The sequence below is a fragment of the Glycine max genome, chromosome 14, assembly GCF_000004515.6.
Source record: "Glycine max cultivar Williams 82 chromosome 14, Glycine_max_v4.0, whole genome shotgun sequence".
Lineage (NCBI taxonomy): Eukaryota > Viridiplantae > Streptophyta > Magnoliopsida > Fabales > Fabaceae > Glycine > Glycine max.
Genome location: NC_038250.2, coordinates 6,730,248 through 6,749,691, shown reverse-complemented (window position 1 = coordinate 6,749,691; position 19,444 = coordinate 6,730,248). Strand labels below are relative to the sequence as shown.

The window sequence follows — 19,444 nt, the reverse complement described above, 5'->3', positions numbered from 1 at the left end:
AAGATAAAAAAATATAGTAGATAAGATAAATATTTAAATAACAAAATAGAAGAAGAAAAATAAAAGATTTAAATTAAAAGATTTAAAGATAAAAATAGAAGATAAGAGAAAATAAAAGATCAAGATAAAGATAAGAAAAGATAAGATAAGAAAAATTAAAAAATAAAAATAGAAGAGAAAAGAAATAAAATCAGAACGTAATAATTTTGAAACCTGACTTGCCTTATTTTGTCTAGGATGTATGAGTTTATGATTTTTTTTTCCTATAACCCACATCAATCTTTTCAATTAATTGCCCTCATGTCTAACGATGACAAATCTATTTTATTTATATATCTTTCAAATTCCTTTGCAAAGACTCAACAAATAAAATAAAGGATGAATGAATTCCATATGTTTGCAAATGTATAGGCATAAAATAATCCTTCTATGTATAGCAATATTAGAAGTTACCCTCTTTCGAGCGTCTAACCTCTCATATAAAATTTGAATACATTAAATTTAAATATAAATGTCTAAAATTCTTATGACATAAAAAAACAATAATTATAAAAATAATTTATCACTCAAATAATTTATCTTATTAATCACCCAAACATACGAAATTGTATTTTTTTTACTATATGGAGAGGGTGGTGGGAGGGGAAGAGGTGTGAGTAAACGAGTAATTTCAATTTTTTTTATAAATGCAAGGGGATGCCAACAGCAGTAAAGGTTGTGCTAATAACACATTCCTAGTCTCAGCCCATCCTAACAAATTTTTAAGACAGAAAATTCGCAAAGCAGCCCAACCCAAAAAAAGAAGGAAATATGTAAGCATTGACAAGCTGCATGCTTCGTCGTCGGAGTATGAAACCCAAACCCTTCATCTTCGCCAAGCGCTTCCCAATTCCGTTGCTTTTTTCTTTTCCATTTTCTCCGCAACAACAACGTTTTCTCTTCTCCACTCACAATCGCCACTCCTTCGACGAAGCCGTTCCAGGTTGCAGCGCCGTTTACCAACACGTGCTCAAGTTCCAGCGTCCACCGACCATTCGGTGGAGCCCGCACCTCGAGAACACCGCTAGTTTCATCGGCACCGTCGCCCGCGAACCGACGCGCGTTAACTCAACAACCGGTAAATTCGGAGTTTACACCGTGCTTAAGGTTCCAAAATCCAACCAATCAAATAGCTCCTTTTTCCGGTGCGTTTTTTTCAATTATTATTATTAGGTTAAATTAATTTTCTTTCCTATAATTTGGTTTTTAGATTCGATTTGGTTCGGATTCAATTTGGTCTCAAATTTTTCAAACTTGTTGAATTTGGTCCGGTCGTTTAAATTAAACTGAGGGCGTTAGGAAATGTATATTTTGTCAGTGGCGGTTTTATGCTACAAACAATTTCTTAACATTGGTCCAATTTAAACAATAGGACCAAATTACCATATTGAATCCAAAAAAAACTAAAGAACAAATTGAATCTAAAGAATAAATTAGAGGAAAAAAACTAATTTATCCTTATTATTGTTTCGATGGAAATTTGCAGGTATTATTGTTTTGGCTGGGAAATTTTGACCGAAAGGACATTATGCTTTGCGTTTTGTAAACCAGGTTGCTTCTGATGATGCGGAACAATGTGGCAAAACTTGCTTCGGAACACTTGAAATCGAATGATTTAATTCATGTTTTAGGTTCTTTGGGGTCTTTCACGAAACCTGATGCCAATGGAATCCTTCGATTGAATTACAAGGTTCATTACACACTTTTCCAATCATAGATTGAAAATTTGAGATTGCACATGATCCTTGCAATTTTTACATTTATAGCTAGAGTGATTTTTTAATTGATAGTGAAATATCTTTACACGACTCTATAATTACAAGAAAACTATTTTTTAAATGTTCAATTTCCTAGTTTGATTATTTTGGTATATCCCGTGTACTGAAATTCTAGGTTCTTGCTTGAATGGTGCTCTGGTTTGCATGCGTTTATTTCTTGTGTACTAGGGTCACAATTGGCAATTGAAAATTTGAAATGTTGCTTGCTCATTTTCTGGTTGGTGGAACTAATGGTGCTGGCAGTTTTATCCTTTGGTGTCCTGTTTGGGGAACTATTTCTTCATAATTTATGCAGTTCAAAGCATTACTACTACATTTTCTCACGAATCATGCTTTGAACTTTCTAATATGAAGCTTTCTTTTCTTTGTGTGCCTGTCTGAAAACAAGCTTGATTCACAGTACACCGGATTATGATTGAGTTTATCATGATTGTACTTGTGGTTTAGCTACTATGATCCTTTAGTAAGTCTTCGTGATAAATATTTCATTTAGTGTGGTTGCATTAGTTTATTCTATGTTCAAAGTAGCTCGTAAAGAACAGGAAAAGCAATCTTCTCCTGTAATTTAAGCAAATCCAAAGATGCTATTGGATGGCTAATATCCTCTTGCACAACAGATTTTCTATCCCCTTTCAGTAATGTCAAAGTATTCCTCTTTTGCCTATTGCTTAGATTGTGGGTCTTAGATTTTATGCTCATGTTTGTAAAATCATATCCTCGAAAATGTATTAATGACATTCATATCCTCACAATTCCTCATTTATCATTGCACTTTCATTTTATCCGCATCATGTGACATTTCTGTGTGTGCAAATTTTGCATCTAGTTCTCTACAGTTAGAGGTGAAGGAGTTCGAGTTTGTTGCTCAAAGTTCTGGTTATCTAGGTGACAAGAAATTGGAATCTGTTGAAGGTATGTTTTGTTGGTTGCTTTTTTTTATTTTATTTTTTTATCGGCAAATGTTAGTTTGTTAGTTTTGTTGGTTGCTTATGTTCATACAAATGCTGAGAACTTTTTTACTTTGATTATTCTTGTTTGGTTGTGCTGAAAAACATTTCCCTAGTAGTTCAGAAGTTGGTGATGTTAAGACTTGAGACAGATTCTTCTTTACAAAGTTTCTAGCACCAGCAAGTGGAGACGAATATTTGTTTTCTATTGATAGAACATATTTTATTTTAGTTAGAAAAGAGAAAAAGGACAGATTAAATATCGATTAAGTACAGAGAGAAAGGAATTGCTTGAATATTTTATGCATATATATTAAGGAATCACTGGATCTTAAACTGATTTATTTTATATTTTTCATGCATTTCCCTGTTCCTGTTCTCCTCATCTTAAACAAATATAGCAGATGCTGGCATGCATAAAAATCAAAATCGGCTTCACCTTTGGCAAGTGTTTTTTTCCAATCCAAATGAGTGGTGGGATCAAAGAAAGAGCAAGCGAAATCCAAAACAGCCTGATTTTAAGCACAAGGATACCGGCGAAGCTCTGTGGCTAAGTGAGTATGATCCTCCATGGGTTAAAAGACAACTCCAATTGTTTGACTCAAAAATTGCTGGAGGATCTGCAGGTCGTCGTTCACGTGTCACCAACTGGGTTTATGATGAGTAGCTGATATCAATAAAAGAAGACGAGTATGGGTAATTGAACCTTATACACGATAATTTTGTACTTACTGTTACCATTTGCAACGAAATGTACAGCTTAGTGAACTTGGGTATAATTTATGTAAGAGAATGGAAATCACTGTGATTAACGATGATGATAGTGGCGCTATTCTCTAGGCAAAACATATAAGCTGTGAGAAAGCTTAGCTCACTTGATAATTACTCAGAAGCTGAAAAGAATGAAAGGGTTAAAGTTGATGACTTGAATTCTTGGTCTAACCTGAAAAGCTTGCGGTGTGGCCAATTTAGTGAAGAAATAATTTTAAACTATTTTTGGAGTATGTGGTGGTAGTGGAGATGTTGGGCTGATAGGCCCGAGACAAGAGCCCACAACTGATCCGGGTGGGGATTTGTGGGCTCCGTCCTGTGATATGGAACTTTATGTTTTTGAGTTAGGATTTTATGTACACTATAATAATAGTTCTATAGTAACTGCTCTTTTTTTTTTTTTGTTTTCCTTGTACCAATTTTGATAGTGAATTATTTTTTCTTTGACCGTAGTTTTTTTTCCTTCTGTCAGTGGTTTTTCTAGTTTTAATGTGTGTTCATTTTTAATAATAATAATATTTAAATAATTATTTTGTGTGTTGCACACTGTCCATTTCAAACCAAGTACAGGTTAATTTATCCTGTGATTTTCTCGTTGTCATGTACTGTCCATAACTTACGTTGTCAACTTGTCATGTACCTCAATGTGTGTCCGTAACTTACGTTGTCATGTACGTCAATGTGTGTTGTCCGTAACTTACATGTGTCCGCACAAATGTGGTATGAGTTTACCATACCTATAATAAATGACAAAGATTTCTTTTTGACAGAAATAATATGCATCAGCAGCATCACAACCGAGTAACATTTATAAAGAAACTTAGATAAAAATTACTAATTTCAGAGTTAAAGTATTATTTGTTCTTTAAAAAGCAGTTTAAGTCTTAGAAGTATTCATGTTAAGTTCATCCTCGAAATATTAAAAAGAAAACTTTTAAATTGATTCTTGAACTTAATTAATATACATTAACTTAAGGATTAAAATGATAGATATTTTGTAGTATTTGAGAATCATTACTTTAAGGATCACTTAGGAGTTAGAAGTTCGGAAAGAGAGTAATAATTGGGGACCAAAATTAGTGATTTGTTCGAACTTTTAATTTTTAAATGCATAGAAACATAAACTTAAAACTTAAAAAAGGATGTTGGTTTCCATCTTGGTTAGAGTGGAAATAGTCTGGATCAAGTTAGGCTTTGTTAAGTTTGAGTCTAATCTAGATTAAAAGTACATAACTCAGGTTTGTTTATCAGTCAATGGCTTTTAAGGATTTGGACATGACCTATAAGCACTATCATATAAAAAATTTGTTTGTAAATCTTTATAAGAATCAAATTTAATTTATTTATATGATATAAGCATATTTTAAAGGTTTCATATATCATTTATGATCTTATTTAAAAATATACTTTACAATAAGATAAATTTATTTTTCAATAAACTTAATTATAAATCTTAACTTAAACTCTTTATGTAAATCAACATGATTAACATTTAAAAAGATAAATAAATGTAAGATTTTAATAAAAATAACAAATTTAATATAATAATAATATTCACAACCAAATTTTTAAACTAGTAGTTTTTTAGGCCTAGAATACATTTTGAATGACTTAGGAGCTAGCATCCTTATGTAAATAGATTTTACTAAAAACTTTAATCTAATCTATTTTCTAAAAAAGTCTAGTTTAGGCTTGATGTAGGTTAGACCTTAGGTCTTTATGGACTAGTCTAATCTAATCTCACCCCTATTATTTGTCTTTGTTGCATCACCTCATTGTGCAATATATCTTATGAATTGGTTCCTTATGGACCACTTTTCCCTATGAGGTAATGGTCGTTGTTCTTTTTGTTCATTCTATTTTGTTCAATTGATACCTAATGAAAATTGCATGTCATGGTCACATATAGTCAGTACATCTTTCTCCGGTGGTGGTTCTACTTTCTATCCTCGTTGCTTTTGTCATGGAAAGTTTAGAAAAGGGTAGGGTTCAGTGAAGTGATTCATATAAGAGGTGTGAATTGGAAAGTGTTTCTTTTGAATTTCTGGATGCTGAATCTAATGTAACTTTTTTCATTGTGAATTCTTGGACTTGGCCATGTTAAAGACTTTAATTGACTTCAACATTATAGATAGTGGATGTTCCATCTGCCGGGGACAAAATGCGAACCTCCCTCCCTCCCAAGACAAAGTCGTTAATGTTATACACTATTCATTTTCCTTGTAACCTAAGAAAAATAAAGTGGTTGTGCGCTATATGCGTAAGGGCAAGTTTAATGCTATCACAAGCTGAAAAAAACATTGACAAGTTAATGCTGCTGTGGTCCTTTGGAGACTATAAAACCATCATAGAAGAGCACTTCAAATTTCACCTTTATTAGCGTGTTTGATTCTTTGTTAGCAAGAATTTCCAAACATGTAAAGCAAAGAAAGTAATAATTAGTTGCTTCATAAATAACAAATGTACCTTAGTCTCTATTCAACGGAAACAAACCTGAGCATGTTTGGTTTAACTTTTAGCATTTGTCATTTACACATCTAACCTAACAACCTCAAGCATGTAAATGTTACTTCGTTGTCTTTTTAATTTTTGATAAATAGTTATTTTCGTACTTGAATGTGTAGAATGCTAACAAATTTATCCTCGAAAAAATGAAAATTCAAATTTTAATCATCGAAAGTAAAAAAAGTGCAACAAATCGATCCATCTGTTAATTTTCGTCTGTTACTCTTAATGAAAGAGCATATATAACACATTCAATGACGAATTTGTCAGCGCTCTACACATTTAGGGACGAAAATGACTATTTACCAAAAATATAATTTAATCTTTACATTTCTTTCCTTTTTTAATCGTTGCAAACATAATATTACAATAAATGCTTAAAAAAATAGGAAAACAAACATAAGTTAAAATAAACATAATAATAAGCTTAATATTGATTAATAAGCATAATCTTTGTCTATTATCCTGAAATTTCTAATGTACAGTACATTACTCAAAATATGAGACTCAAACAAAAATGTACAGTCATTAAGTGAGTCTTTAAAAAATTGAGACCCAACTTGATTTTGTCATTACCTAATATTGTCCCAATAAAAATTTCAGAGTAACAAACAAATTATGCTTATTAATCAATATTATATTTGTTTTAACTCATGTTTGTTTTCCTATTTTTTTTAAATGTTTAATGTAATGTTATATTTACAACGATTAAAAAGGGGGGAAGATGAAAATTAAATTATTTTAGATAAATAGTCATTTTTGTTCCTAAATGTGTAGAGCGTTTACAAATTCATCCCTAGATGTGTCACGTGTGCTCTTTCGTTAACGGTATCCCTAGAGGTGTTAACACCCAGACTTATTGAACTTGTGAATTTCATAGTATTAGCATGAGACTCTAACCAACTGAGCTAATAAGTTAATTATGTTATAAAATAAATAATGTTATTATATATAACAGTAAAAATTTTAATGTATATTTAATATGCATGTAAATTTAAATAATAAATTTTATGACAATTAATTTTGATATAACTCATAGGGATTATATGATCTTTATATTTTTTATAAATAAAAAACATTTACTATTTAAAAAAAATAATTTATTAATAAATTAAAAAAAAGGAATTAGCTAATCATATAAGTTATATCAAATTAATTATCACAAAACTTATTATTTTAATTTAGGTGTGCAGTAAATATACATTAAAAATTTTACTGTTATATATAATAACATTATTTATTTTATAACATAATTATCCTATTAGTTTAATTGGCTAAAATATTATGCTAATAACTTGAAAGTCATAAATTTGACTCTTGCTTGGATCATTAGTTTTAAATTAATTTATAAAACATATTTTTAAAATTAAAAAAAAAAAAAAACTTATAGATCACGTGTTCATAGGAAGGATATTTTGATAAATTCGTTTTCTATAGCAACACCCCTATAACTTGGATCCTGTGGCCCAATTTGAAGATGAGATTCAAACAAAAAAATAAAATTGTTTACAATAGTGGGGATTGTCTCAAGACTTTGAAGCATTCTGATTATCCATAGACTGGCGTTTACTCTTCTAATGATGATTACTTTGGAAGGCTATTATGGAAATCCAAACGGCCGCCAATGACATGATTGTATTCGGTTTGAACTTCGGAGTGTTTATTTTAAAATCCTAACTTCCAAGTGATGTTGAACGAACTATATTGATCAATGTTTAGGGAGTTTTGCACTTTCATGAGTGTGATACTGTGGTTTTAGTGTTACTAGTTAATTTTGACTGCTACATTGTAATCTATTTCCATTACTTCATGAATTCTGAAAATATAGGCTTTTTTGATGTAAGGATTAGTTGTGTTTGGATTTTTAATTATTTATTAGATGAAAGAGAAAAATAACCATGGAGTGAGAAGTCTTAGGTAATCATTTAATCATCTCTTATCATGTATGATAAATTTATTAATTTTAAAAATAATTATTTTGAAATAATTTAAATTTTAATTGAATAACAATATAAAATTAATGAATAAACATTAAAATTATTAAAAAAATCTCCATTGGAAACCAATTAGAGGAGTGTGTGATACACATTTCTGTTCTCTATATTTGGTCTGCACATGGGTGGTCCACGAAGGACAATTCAAACAAAACACATCCTCTAGTTACTAGTTAGGTAGTGACAGAGATGGTGATTGGACCTAAATTCCACGGGTATATACAAAAAGGACCAATAAGAAGAAGAAAATGTGGATTTTTTCACGCAAGCAGAAAAATAAAATGTTAATTTTCTCAACTAGCTGCCCTTCTAAATTATACATCCAAGTAGAGACAAGTTTATTATTTTCACACCCCTCCCCCTTACCCTTTCTTTGTTAAGCAAGTTACCAATTCGGGTTTCTCAGACCCAAATTCTGAGCATTTTTTTAAAAGTAAAGTATTCAATTATTAAAAATAATAAATTAAATTATTGTATTTAATTTTTTTAAAATAATAATATTTTTTAAAAAAAATTAAATTAATAAAAATAATATAGCTATTTTGTTATAATTAAGTATGAAAATATTTAAATTAATTTGTTTATATTTAGTCTTGTTCTATTTTTTGCAATTATATTTAAAATACAAATTTGTACATTTGAATACAGTTAGTTAATTATGAGTTAATCTATCATTTTAATTAATAAATGTTACTGTAAACTTGAATTAATAAATTGATCTCTTATGTTTTAAAAGTTCTAAAATAATTCCTTAAAGAATTTTTTTAATAACGCTTTGTCCAAACGACGTTCAATTTGCATTTACATCAACGGTGAGTTAGTTGTGATTCCTCTATCAATAGTGCTAACAGAGTTCACTCTGGACAACACTACCAAACTAATTTTTTTCACGGTGATATTATTCTGTAATATTATTTATTCGACATCCTAATTATTTTTAAATAATATTATTATGCAATATTATTTCTTTTTTAAATAATATAATTACATATATTTTAAAAAAATATAAAAGGGTTCAGAATTCGGGTTTGAAAAACCCGAATGCCTAACCTACTTAACAAAAAAAGTGAAGGGGGAATTGTGTGAATTCGGGTGTACGAGTGCCGAAATCACACCATGTAGAGTAAAGTTGTCTACTTGTGTAAATAATTTAGAATAATTTTGAAGGGTGAGTAGTGGAGGAAATTAATATTTTATTTTGTCTACTTGCGTAAAAAAAAAAAACAGAAAATATGAACTAAATAAGAAGAAAAATTATCAACTAAATAGGTTTAGATCTGGTACCAGTGTTTATCTTGGATTTTTTTTGGAAACGAGTGTGAGTATAGATATTCTATTAGAATTTAATTAAAATATATTGATTTTTGTTTATAATTTTAAAATAGCATTTTACAAATCTCATTTTAATGACCTAATATGCTCATGTTAAAATTATAAATTCTAACTCCATATTACTGTTGTGCTGTCAAAAAAACTCCTTATTACTGTTGTTTAATATATTTATTCTAATTTTATGGCTGTATTAATAAAAACTCCATGGATTTTCTCATTTGTCAAATTCAAGGAGTCCTTTTTCATCTACGGACTAATGTACAATAAAATTCTTTACTTTTGTAATATTATTTCTATATTACTACATGTGACATTTAACAATATTTTTTAACCTAAAATACTTATTCATATTTTGTGATATTTTTTAAATGTTATAAAAAAATTGATAATATTTTTATTAAGTATTAGATAAAAGAAGTATTATTAAAGATTGTGTGTATCCGAAAAATTTGTCTTATAATCCTCTATTAAAAGTCACAAAATTTGTTAATGATAAAGTGATTTGGGATGCAGACGAAGACCATTAAATTCAACAAGTGCAGAGATCTCAAAGTAGAGAATGAATTCAGTTATATTTTATTTTCGATATCAACAATGTATGGTACTGGTGTGAGTGGGTTAAGGGCATAGTGGTCATTGCAGTAGTCAACGGGTCCTCAATTACCCCCAACAATTATGCCTTCCAATAGTGGTCGTGGTTTTATAATTTATATTATGCAAAAAAAGGCCAAAAAGGGTTTTATAATTTATAAACTATACATATCATTCGTACAGTGAATAATTTTGATTATGCACGCCTCACTGGTCACTATCATAGTCGTTCCTGTTCTATAAGCTTAAGATTAAAGGATGATATCATTTGTTGATTGTTTAGTGGAATATATTTTATTATTTGCAATAACCTCCTTTCACTATACTCCGAGTGGAACTTTACCATATCTTAATGATCATCTTTTTACTTTTCTCTTTATTTTTTTTTCTCAAATACTTACCTTGCAAAATTTTATGTGTGTTCTTGGATTGATGAAAAATTGCAGGCCAGGGCATAAGATTCATCGGTAACATGACCAGATTGGATCTTTGGGTAAAGATCGATCAATATCAATTAGAATGTTTTAGAAGGTATTTAATGGTTTATAAATTCAGTTTCAAATTGCACCTATTATATGAAATTGGCATGCTTATTAACTTTTATCTTATTTAACAAATACATTAGTAGGTGATGGAGTCATATTACTTTAATTTAGTTGGAATGACCAACTACATAAAAACGTTTCATTCTATTTTTTTAGTTTAAAATTTTACTATATATTGGACAATACTCATTTTATATGTAAGGTCACGTATGTATGACAATTTTATATGTAGTGTTTGTTTTTTTATAAAAAAAAATCAAAAATCATAATTTTTTAAATTTTTACGTATATGCAACTTTGACTGTTTGACATATTGAAGCAAATTTACTTAATAATTAAGAAGACTAATTGGCGTTGGAATAATATTATCAACATAGTTAGGAAACCTCACTACATGTATATGTGGAAAAATTATTACCTTAGAAGCCAACAAATTGGAGCCATAAAATTATATATTGTAGTATTCAATTAAGTTTAATTTCCTATTCATATTGTTATTATAATGTAATTTTTTTGTTAATATAAGATTGTAAAATTAAGTGAATTTTGACATCCTCTCATAAATTTTGATAAAGGTTTTACCTTATATATAAAAAAATTAGGCCGGGCAGGAGAGGCATATCCCTCTATAAATATATTAAATAAGAAAGGAGGGCGGGGGTGGGGATTGGAATATTTTTTAAATGTGTTTTGAAAGCTAATTTTATCCAAAATTCAAGATTAATATAATGAGATTACAATTTTTTTGTCCAATCCAACTTATTACACTTTTTTTTACAGGAAACTTATTACATTTAAAAAACTTGTAATTTGTTTCATTGTATCCAAATATTTAATTTATAGATAGGTTATGAAATATATCATATTATTGGCAGTCATATATTAAGTTATCTAAAAGTACCAATATAAGACCTATCTAAAGGTCATCTCTTAAAAAAATAGAGTTAACATATTTCGAGATTATAGATATAAGACATTTCAGATTTTCTGTTTAATGATGAAGAATTAAAATGCCTAACATTTATAGTTTTAAAGATTCAATAATTTTTTATAGATTAAATTGAGCCATCTTGATTGATATCAGAATGATATAACACCTCTCATCAGCCAAACATGTACTTGCCTAAAAGAAAATCATCTTTACTTAGAGAGAAGTGGAATTCAATATGATCAAAAGAAGAAGCAAAAAGAAAGTAAAAAGTTTATGTCAGCTGCTTTATTTTCTAAAAGTCTGTCAGTCAGCTATTTCCATTGATAACTCAAGTGGCGGAGTTAGAAACAAGTATTGAAAAAAGCACGTTTAGAATTTAGATTCTAGATCATGCATCGCTAAATTTCCAACCCCGTACCCACCCTTTCACCAAAAAGTCCCCACTGCTGGACAAGAAAAAATGGGTAAATTTGGAGTAGTAATAATAAGTACTTGAATAGAGATTAAGCAAATATATTAATTATATAAGACAAATTTGGGTTGGGGTAACCTATTTTTCTGTTTATTTACATGATTTTTTGTGTAATATATTTTTTATTGAGTCATGTAAATTTACTTTTGTGGAAATATCTTTGCTTTTAAGAAAATTGTGAATGGTTAGACTTAGGGTATATTTGTTATTTAGTTGATATCTTTTGTCTTTTATTTTTCCACCTTTTGTACCCTCACTTTAATTTGTGTTGATTAAATCCTGTTTGTTCGATTTGTGTTATTTCAGACTTTTTATTATGGATATTTAATGTGATGATTAAAGCATTATATTTTTATTAGTAATTATGTGTTTAGGAAATGTAAGTTGTTAAATTGGAGTTCGATGTTATAATTAGTTAATTTAATTTTCTTAAGATTTTTGTAAATATTGTTTTTTAAATGCCCAATTGTTTGTATTAATTGGTTGGTTTTAGTAAAATTAGTGTAAATTTTAACATACTAAAGTTGCTTTTTTGTGTGTGTGTGTGAAATCATGCTGAATTTCTTTTTGGTGTATTACTTTAAATCTTTATATTTTGTTGGTTGAAATAATATGTAAATTAATGTAGTGCAAAATGTTACAAATCACTGGACAATTGATCCATGATCATTCTAATTTAATTTATAGTCTTAAATTCGAGCCACTCATGTGTCCTATTTATATCAAGCAAAATTGTCTCTCAAAGAATGTTTATAGAAAGTTGAAATGATCATAAGTTTAAAATCTATTAACATGGTTTAACATTGTTATAAATAAAGGTAAAAATAGGCTAGACTAGGCCAATTTTTAGTAGAATTAACGTTTTGCTTCAACTTCATTAAAAAGGTAAAGCCTAAGTCTAGTGTATTTATCTATCATAAATCTTTTTTTTTTCTTTAATATGCTCTAACCTACATAATTTGATTTTACATAAAAATATGTTTAAAAACATGTGTTCTGCTAAGACCTACAAAAAGGCGTATAAGCCTATTGTCCTATTAGGCTAATAAGTTATTTTAAAAATAATTCTAAAATGTTTATTTCTTATTCTCACCATTATTTTATAAAAAATTAATAATTAAGATTAATTATTCAATACAAACATTAGATTTTAAAAAATAAATAAGAAGAATGAAAAATAATTTTTTGAAAGTTAATCTTTAAATAAATTGATCTCTTTTCTTTTCCTGTACGTAAATAATTTTTATATATTGCTTACTATATGTGAATTTTTTTTCTTCTTTCGACTAAAATACACCCCATTTTAGGGTATACCTTTATTATTTTCCCCTACAAAATTCAAAAGAATCCCTTATCATCTCTAACAAATTAGTGGATCAAAATCTTCTACAAAGAATTGCATCAATGTGATCCTTTGAGTAAAATTTTAAGGGTGGGTTCAGAACTGCACATGCAGTTCATTTTCATTTTCATTTTTTGAAATTACAGGAAATGCTATTCCAAAATTAGCATGGCACGTGCCAATACTAATTGTCAAGGTAATAACATAATTACATAAACAGACAGACATCCCAAAACGGACAGCTTCCTCAGTATTTCGCCATTTCGGAAGATGACAGGAAAGAGCATCTATAGGTCAATTCTCGAACGCAGTACAAAGACAATGGAGGAGTGATGACACTGACAATTATATGGTAAACGAGGTTGATTTTTTTAAAAGAAAATATACTTAAAAAATAGAATAAAAACAGTATTGTGTATAATGAATTATAGGTAAAAATTATAAAAGTAGAAAAGAGAAAAAAACTACACTAATAAATAAAAAACAATAATTTTAATATATTATTAGTGTCACTAATCAGAAAATTTTTACATGTGACTTTAAAGCAATTTTTACAAAAATAATATTTTTTTATCATATATAATAAACTTGATCAGTTGTACTATAGAACTTAAAATCAAAATTACTTATTAAACTTAAAAAATCTTGTACAAATTGATTCAAACCTAGCTTAATTGATTAACATGATTGATATATCCATCTTTAAAACAATAACAATATAATACATGAAAATAAAGAGGGAAAAAATATTTCTTTTACATCCTTAATATGGATACATTTTGAGAGTGATAATAAAAAAGGAAAAATAAGTTAATAATAATATTTTTTAAGATTTTGTGAAATTACATAAATATTTTTTATTTTTTCCTATGTATACTGACTTCTTTAATTGGTTAAAAAATATTACATTATATTTTCCTATAAGAAAAATTATTGCAAATATTTAAAAATAAAAAAAATTGTGTAATCTCAAAAAAAAATTAAGAGATATAAGTATAACTTACTATATAATATAACAAAATAAGAGAAAAATCAAACGAGTGAATTAAATTAAATGTTTATAATTTTTGGGTGTCACAAAATAAAAAAATCATGACTCTAGAAATAATACTACAATTTTTGCATAGTAGCCCATAGATAAAAAGTTGGTGCAAGAAGGAAGAGCCAAGTAGCCACTAAAGAAAGTGGGAGAAAACAGAGCCTAAGCAAGAAAAGAAGCTAAGGTGTGAGTGAGCAGAGAGAAACAGGGCTATCAAGAGAATGGCCCTGAACGATTTTTTCGCGGGGGAGATCGCGACGGAGCTTCTGAAAATGCTGATCAGCATCTCCCGCAAGTCCCTCCTCTGCCGCGCCAGCGCCGACCAGCTCATCAGCTACATCCACGACCTCCTCCCCTCCATCGAGGAGATCAAGTACTCCGGCGTCGAGCTTCCTGCACTGCGCCAATCGCAACTCGACCGTCTCTCGGAGATTCTCCGCTCCGGCGTCGAGCTCTCCCACAAGGTCCTCTCCTCCAGCCGCTGGAACGTCTACCGCAACCTCCAGCTCGCCAAGAAAATGGACAAGCTCGAGAAGAACGTCTCCAAGTTCCTGTTGGGTCCCTTGCAGGCACACATGTTGGCCGACATACACCACACCCGGTTCGAGATGACCGAGCGGTTCGACCGGGTCGATAACTCGGTTCAAAGATTGGAGAAGTATTTTGGGAATATGAAGATAGGTGTTGGCGGCGGCGGGTGGGTGGAGGAGGCTGTGAGGAGCGTGGACGAGGATGTTGTTGATAGTAGCTCTGCTGTCGGGTTGGGTTTCGGGAAGAATAAGGTTAGGGAGATGGTTGTCGGGAGGGATGATCTTTGGGTTGTCGGGATTTCCGGGATTGGTGGTTCCGGGAAAACCACTCTTGCTAGAGAGCTCTGCAAAGATGACCAAGTTAGATGTAAGTTCATCTCATCAAAGTTCCTTAATTTATGCAAAAAAAGTTTCTCATCACAATAGAGTTTCATCTTGTAATTTGTGCAATAAAAGTTTATAATATATAAAGGGTAACATATGTTATTGAGCAATCATTACATGGGAATCAACTGGTACAGGATTGTTCCATGCATGGATTAGTAAGTACATAGTCTTTTCTATGCATGGATCAGATGGTACGAGTTGTTTCAGCTTTTCAAATTCGAGTCTTGTACTGATGCGTTGAGTATTTCAAAGGGAGATAGTATTGTAGTGATCCTATCCTATTCAGGCAAGATTGTCTTTTGTAAATAATACTATTTGTGATCGCAAAAAAATATATTATCGAGGTGAAATTTCAATCCTGACTAAAAAAAATACTTGAGAAACTGAGTACTTAATCTAGATGAATGATTGTTTTATAGTAACAAACTGGATGTTGGATGAATAGATGGTGTGTGACTTGGTGTTTGGAAAGCGAATCATGAAGTGGTAGCTTCTTGTTTTAATTATTTGCTTATTTTGACAGGTTATTTCAGGGATAGGATTTTGTTCCTGACCGTGTCGCAGTCACCGAATGTGGAGCAGCTAAGGACGAATATTTGGGAGTATATTATGGGCAACGAGAGGTTGGATGCAAATTACATGGTTCCCCAATGGATGCCACAGTTTGAGTGCAGAAGCGAAGCTCGAACTCTGATTGTTTTGGATGATGTGTGGACACTCTCCGTGGTGGACCAGCTTGTGTGTAGAATACCAGGTTGCAAGTTTCTTGTGGTGTCAAGGCCTAAATTCCAAACGGTGTTGAGTTATGAAGTGGAATTGCTGAGTGAAGAGGATGCCCTGTCTTTGTTCTGTCACCATGCTTTTGGACAGAAATCAATTCCTTTAGCTGCTAATGAGAATTTGGTCAAGCAGGTAATGTATAGTTTGGAATTGTAAACTTTGTCCTTGAAAAGTGATTTACCTAAAGACTAAAAAACTAGAGTGTTGTCTTATTGTAAACTCCCTGACAGTGTCTTTGATTCCCTTGATTAAAAAAAAAGGAAGTAGAGTGCTATATTTGGACTTCACTTACTTTGTTTGTTGTTTCTTGTGTCAAATGGCAAATAGGTTGTGACTGAGTGTGGAAGGCTTCCCTTGGCTCTTAAGGTGATTGGAGCTTCTTTGCGAGATCAAACTGAGATGTTTTGGTTGAGTGTTAAAAACAGGCTATCTCAGGGCCAAAGTATTGGGGAATCCCATGAAATCAATCTGATTGACAGAATGGCAATCAGTATCAATTACCTTCCAGAGAAGATCAAGGAGTGCTACTTGGACCTGTGTTGTTTTCCTGAGGATAAGAAAATCCCCCTTGATGTTCTCATCAATATATGGGTGGAAATCCATGATATTCCTGAAACAGAAGCTTATGCCATTGTGGTAGAGCTCTCCAACAAAAATCTCCTCACCTTAATGAAAGAGGCTCGGTATGTGAATTGAAAAGGCATCATTACTGATTACATTGGTTAATTTTCTTGTTTTACCAATTGCAATAAGCAATAACATTAGTTACTCACTCCAAAACCCTTTTTGATGTTTTAATCTACCAGTGCTGGAGGCATGTATAGCAGTTGCTTTGAGATCTCAGTTACTCAACATGATGTACTGAGAGACCTGGCCCTTAATTTCAGAAACCGTGAGAGCATTGATGAACGCCGGCTATTAGTTATGCCAAAACGGGAGAATGGAATGCCTAAAGAGTGGTTGAGATACAGGCACAAGCCATTTGAGGCTCAGATTGTTTCAATTCACACAGGTATATACCAATCCCTCTTTATATTGCCATTCATATTTATCTTTTTTTTTTATTGTTTTTCTTTTCTTCCTTCTGTTATTCTATTTTGTGATGAATTTCACATTGCAGGTGAAATGAAGGAAGTGGACTGGTGTAATCTAGAATTTCCAAAGGCTGAAGTGCTGATCATTAATTTCACATCCACTGAATACTTCTTGCCCCCTTTCATCAATAGAATGCCAAATTTGAGGGCATTGATAATAATAAACTACAGTGCAACATATGCTTGCCTTCACAATGTTTCAGTTTTCAAGAACTTGTCCAACTTAAGGAGCCTCTGGCTTGAAAAAGTTTCCACCCCCGAGTTATCAAGCATTGTCTTGGAAAACTTGGGAAAATTATTTATTGTCCTGTGCAAGGTTAATGACAGTTTGGTGGAAAAAGAAGTAGACTTGGCTCAAGTCTTCCCTAATCTCTTTGAGCTCACTCTTGATCACTGTGATGATCTAACCCAATTGCCCTCAAGCATTTGTGGGATGAAGTCACTCCAGAACTTGAGTCTCACCAACTGCCACAATTTGACTGAATTACCAGTTGAACTAGGGAAACTAAGATCTCTAGAGATCCTACGTTTATATGCTTGTCCTTATCTGAAAACACTTCCTAATAGCATCTGTGACATGATGAGATTGAAGTATATTGACATTTCTCAATGTGTTAACTTGACATGCTTCCCTGAAAAGATTGGTAGATTGGTAAGCTTGGAGAAGATTGACATGAGGGAATGCTCCATGATTAGAAATGTGCCAAAGTCTGCAGTGTCATTGCAATCTCTGAGGCTTGTAATTTGTGATGAGGAGGTATCTGGGATTTGGAAAGAGGTTGCCAAGCCTGATAATGTGCATATTCAAGTATCAGAGCAATACTTTGATTTGGACTGGCTCAAAGAGTGACATATATGTGTCTATGTTTTTGTGATATTTTACTTTCTAATTTGATGTTTTTTTTTCTTCTAGATCACACGGATCCTCCATTAGAGGTAATACTGTATGACTATTATGAACAGAACTTTCCAATTTGATGTGAATACTTGTACATAACTTCTATTTGAAGTGGAAATTATCTTTTTCCAAAATCAAATTCCTGATGGTGAAAAATCATGGCATGACTTTCGCTAGTCTAAAGTAGCATAACCTGTGCTAAGTCAAGTGCGTCAAGTTCCTTGAATTAGTTCAAATCCAGCGATAAATTCCAATCTATCTAAATATATTTTTATGTTCTTTTTTATTTTTGAACATAAAAATACTTTTTTGAAAACTAAAACTGATTACATTCCAACACCCAATTATATTGTAAATATATTATACTTGCACGTTTTGAGATTTAACAAAATTATTTTTAATATATATTTTTTTCCAATATTTTGATCTTTCTCGATTAAAATTTAATTTTATAAAAAAATTAAGGAAGATAGCACCTATCGAAAAAAGTACATGGTTATATTATTGTATAATTAATTAATTGAAATTTATATAGGATAATAGCAAAGGAAGGACATCTAGATTCTGGAGAGAACTTTCGTGGAACTTCACAAAGTGCGATTATAATTTGTCTTTATATAGATAATATATGATTTTATGAGTCAAGTTTTTCTACAGCAGCTTTTTTGGGTTTTTCTAATTAAAAAGCTTCCTCCGTCATCTGATTGTTACAAAAATTAAAAATGATGACGCAATAAACGATTTATATAATATATCTAGCATGATAGTTAACATCTTAATTGACTTACGAGTGAGTGACTTTATTCAATTTAAATTCCACAATATAAAAAGATTGAATACAAAATTACGTATTTGAATATAATGAAATAATGTACTTCAAATAAATTAAAGTTACAAATTAATTCATCAAGATGACATCCTTAACAAAGTATCATGCCATTGTTAAATAATTGTTCATGTCGCTAATTAATAGTGAGATGATAAACTAAGAGAAAGACTTGTTTTTTTTAATTAAAATTTAAAAAATAAGGGATTTACTTATAAGAAAAAATATGGAAACCTAATCAAAATTAAATGAATTATTATTAGACTCTCTTATAAATAATTGTTCATGTCACTCCTCTTATTATTAATATACATCTACTTTGTTTTAAACCAATTTCTATCATTTTTTTCTTCATCCTCCATCATATTATTTATCACAAGTATGACGCTCTATTTCTTTATTTATTTTATTTCTTTCTCCTTTAGTCCTTTCCATCTATACACAACATTTCTCAGATTAAATATCATAGTATAACAACACCGAAACTGCGGCTAATTAGCAAAATTAAGTATATACATCCACAAATTTATTTATTAAAAATTTAATAATAGTAATTCTATTTTTTAACTATAAAAATTCCTTGGTAATCTTTTTGAATTATAAATAAATAAGGTTATATTAGTCTTTTTTCCGGAATTAATGT

At 30.5% G+C, this 19,444-nt stretch overlaps 2 protein-coding genes across 3 annotated transcripts; both read left to right on the top strand.

Annotated features, from left to right (window-relative positions):
* The first annotated feature begins 791 nt into the window (after positions 1–791).
* LOC100816851 (protein OSB1, mitochondrial) lies at positions 792–3,694 on the top strand. Of its 2 annotated transcripts, none has more exons than XM_014767224.3 (4): positions 792–1,184; positions 1,591–1,729; positions 2,654–2,729; positions 3,166–3,694. In XM_014767224.3, the coding sequence occupies exons 1-4, from the start codon at positions 832–834 to the stop codon at positions 3,429–3,431; spliced, it is 834 nt and encodes a 277-aa protein (XP_014622710.1). In that variant the 5' UTR covers positions 792–831; the 3' UTR covers positions 3,432–3,694. The 2 variants fall into 2 exon arrangements, with proteins under 2 accessions (XP_014622710.1, XP_003545297.2); XM_003545249.5 differs by having other exon boundaries at positions 793–1,184; positions 3,169–3,694.
* Positions 3,695–14,385: 10,691 nt separating this feature from the next.
* On the top strand, positions 14,386–18,109 carry LOC100816846 (probable disease resistance protein At4g33300). The gene is made up of 5 exons (XM_003544395.5): positions 14,386–15,183; positions 15,727–16,115; positions 16,311–16,666; positions 16,790–16,995; positions 17,104–18,109. Exons 1-5 carry the CDS (start codon positions 14,508–14,510, stop codon positions 17,925–17,927), a joined length of 2,451 nt encoding a protein of 816 aa, XP_003544443.1. The 5' UTR covers positions 14,386–14,507; the 3' UTR covers positions 17,928–18,109.
* The last annotated feature ends 1,335 nt before the right edge of the window (positions 18,110–19,444 follow it).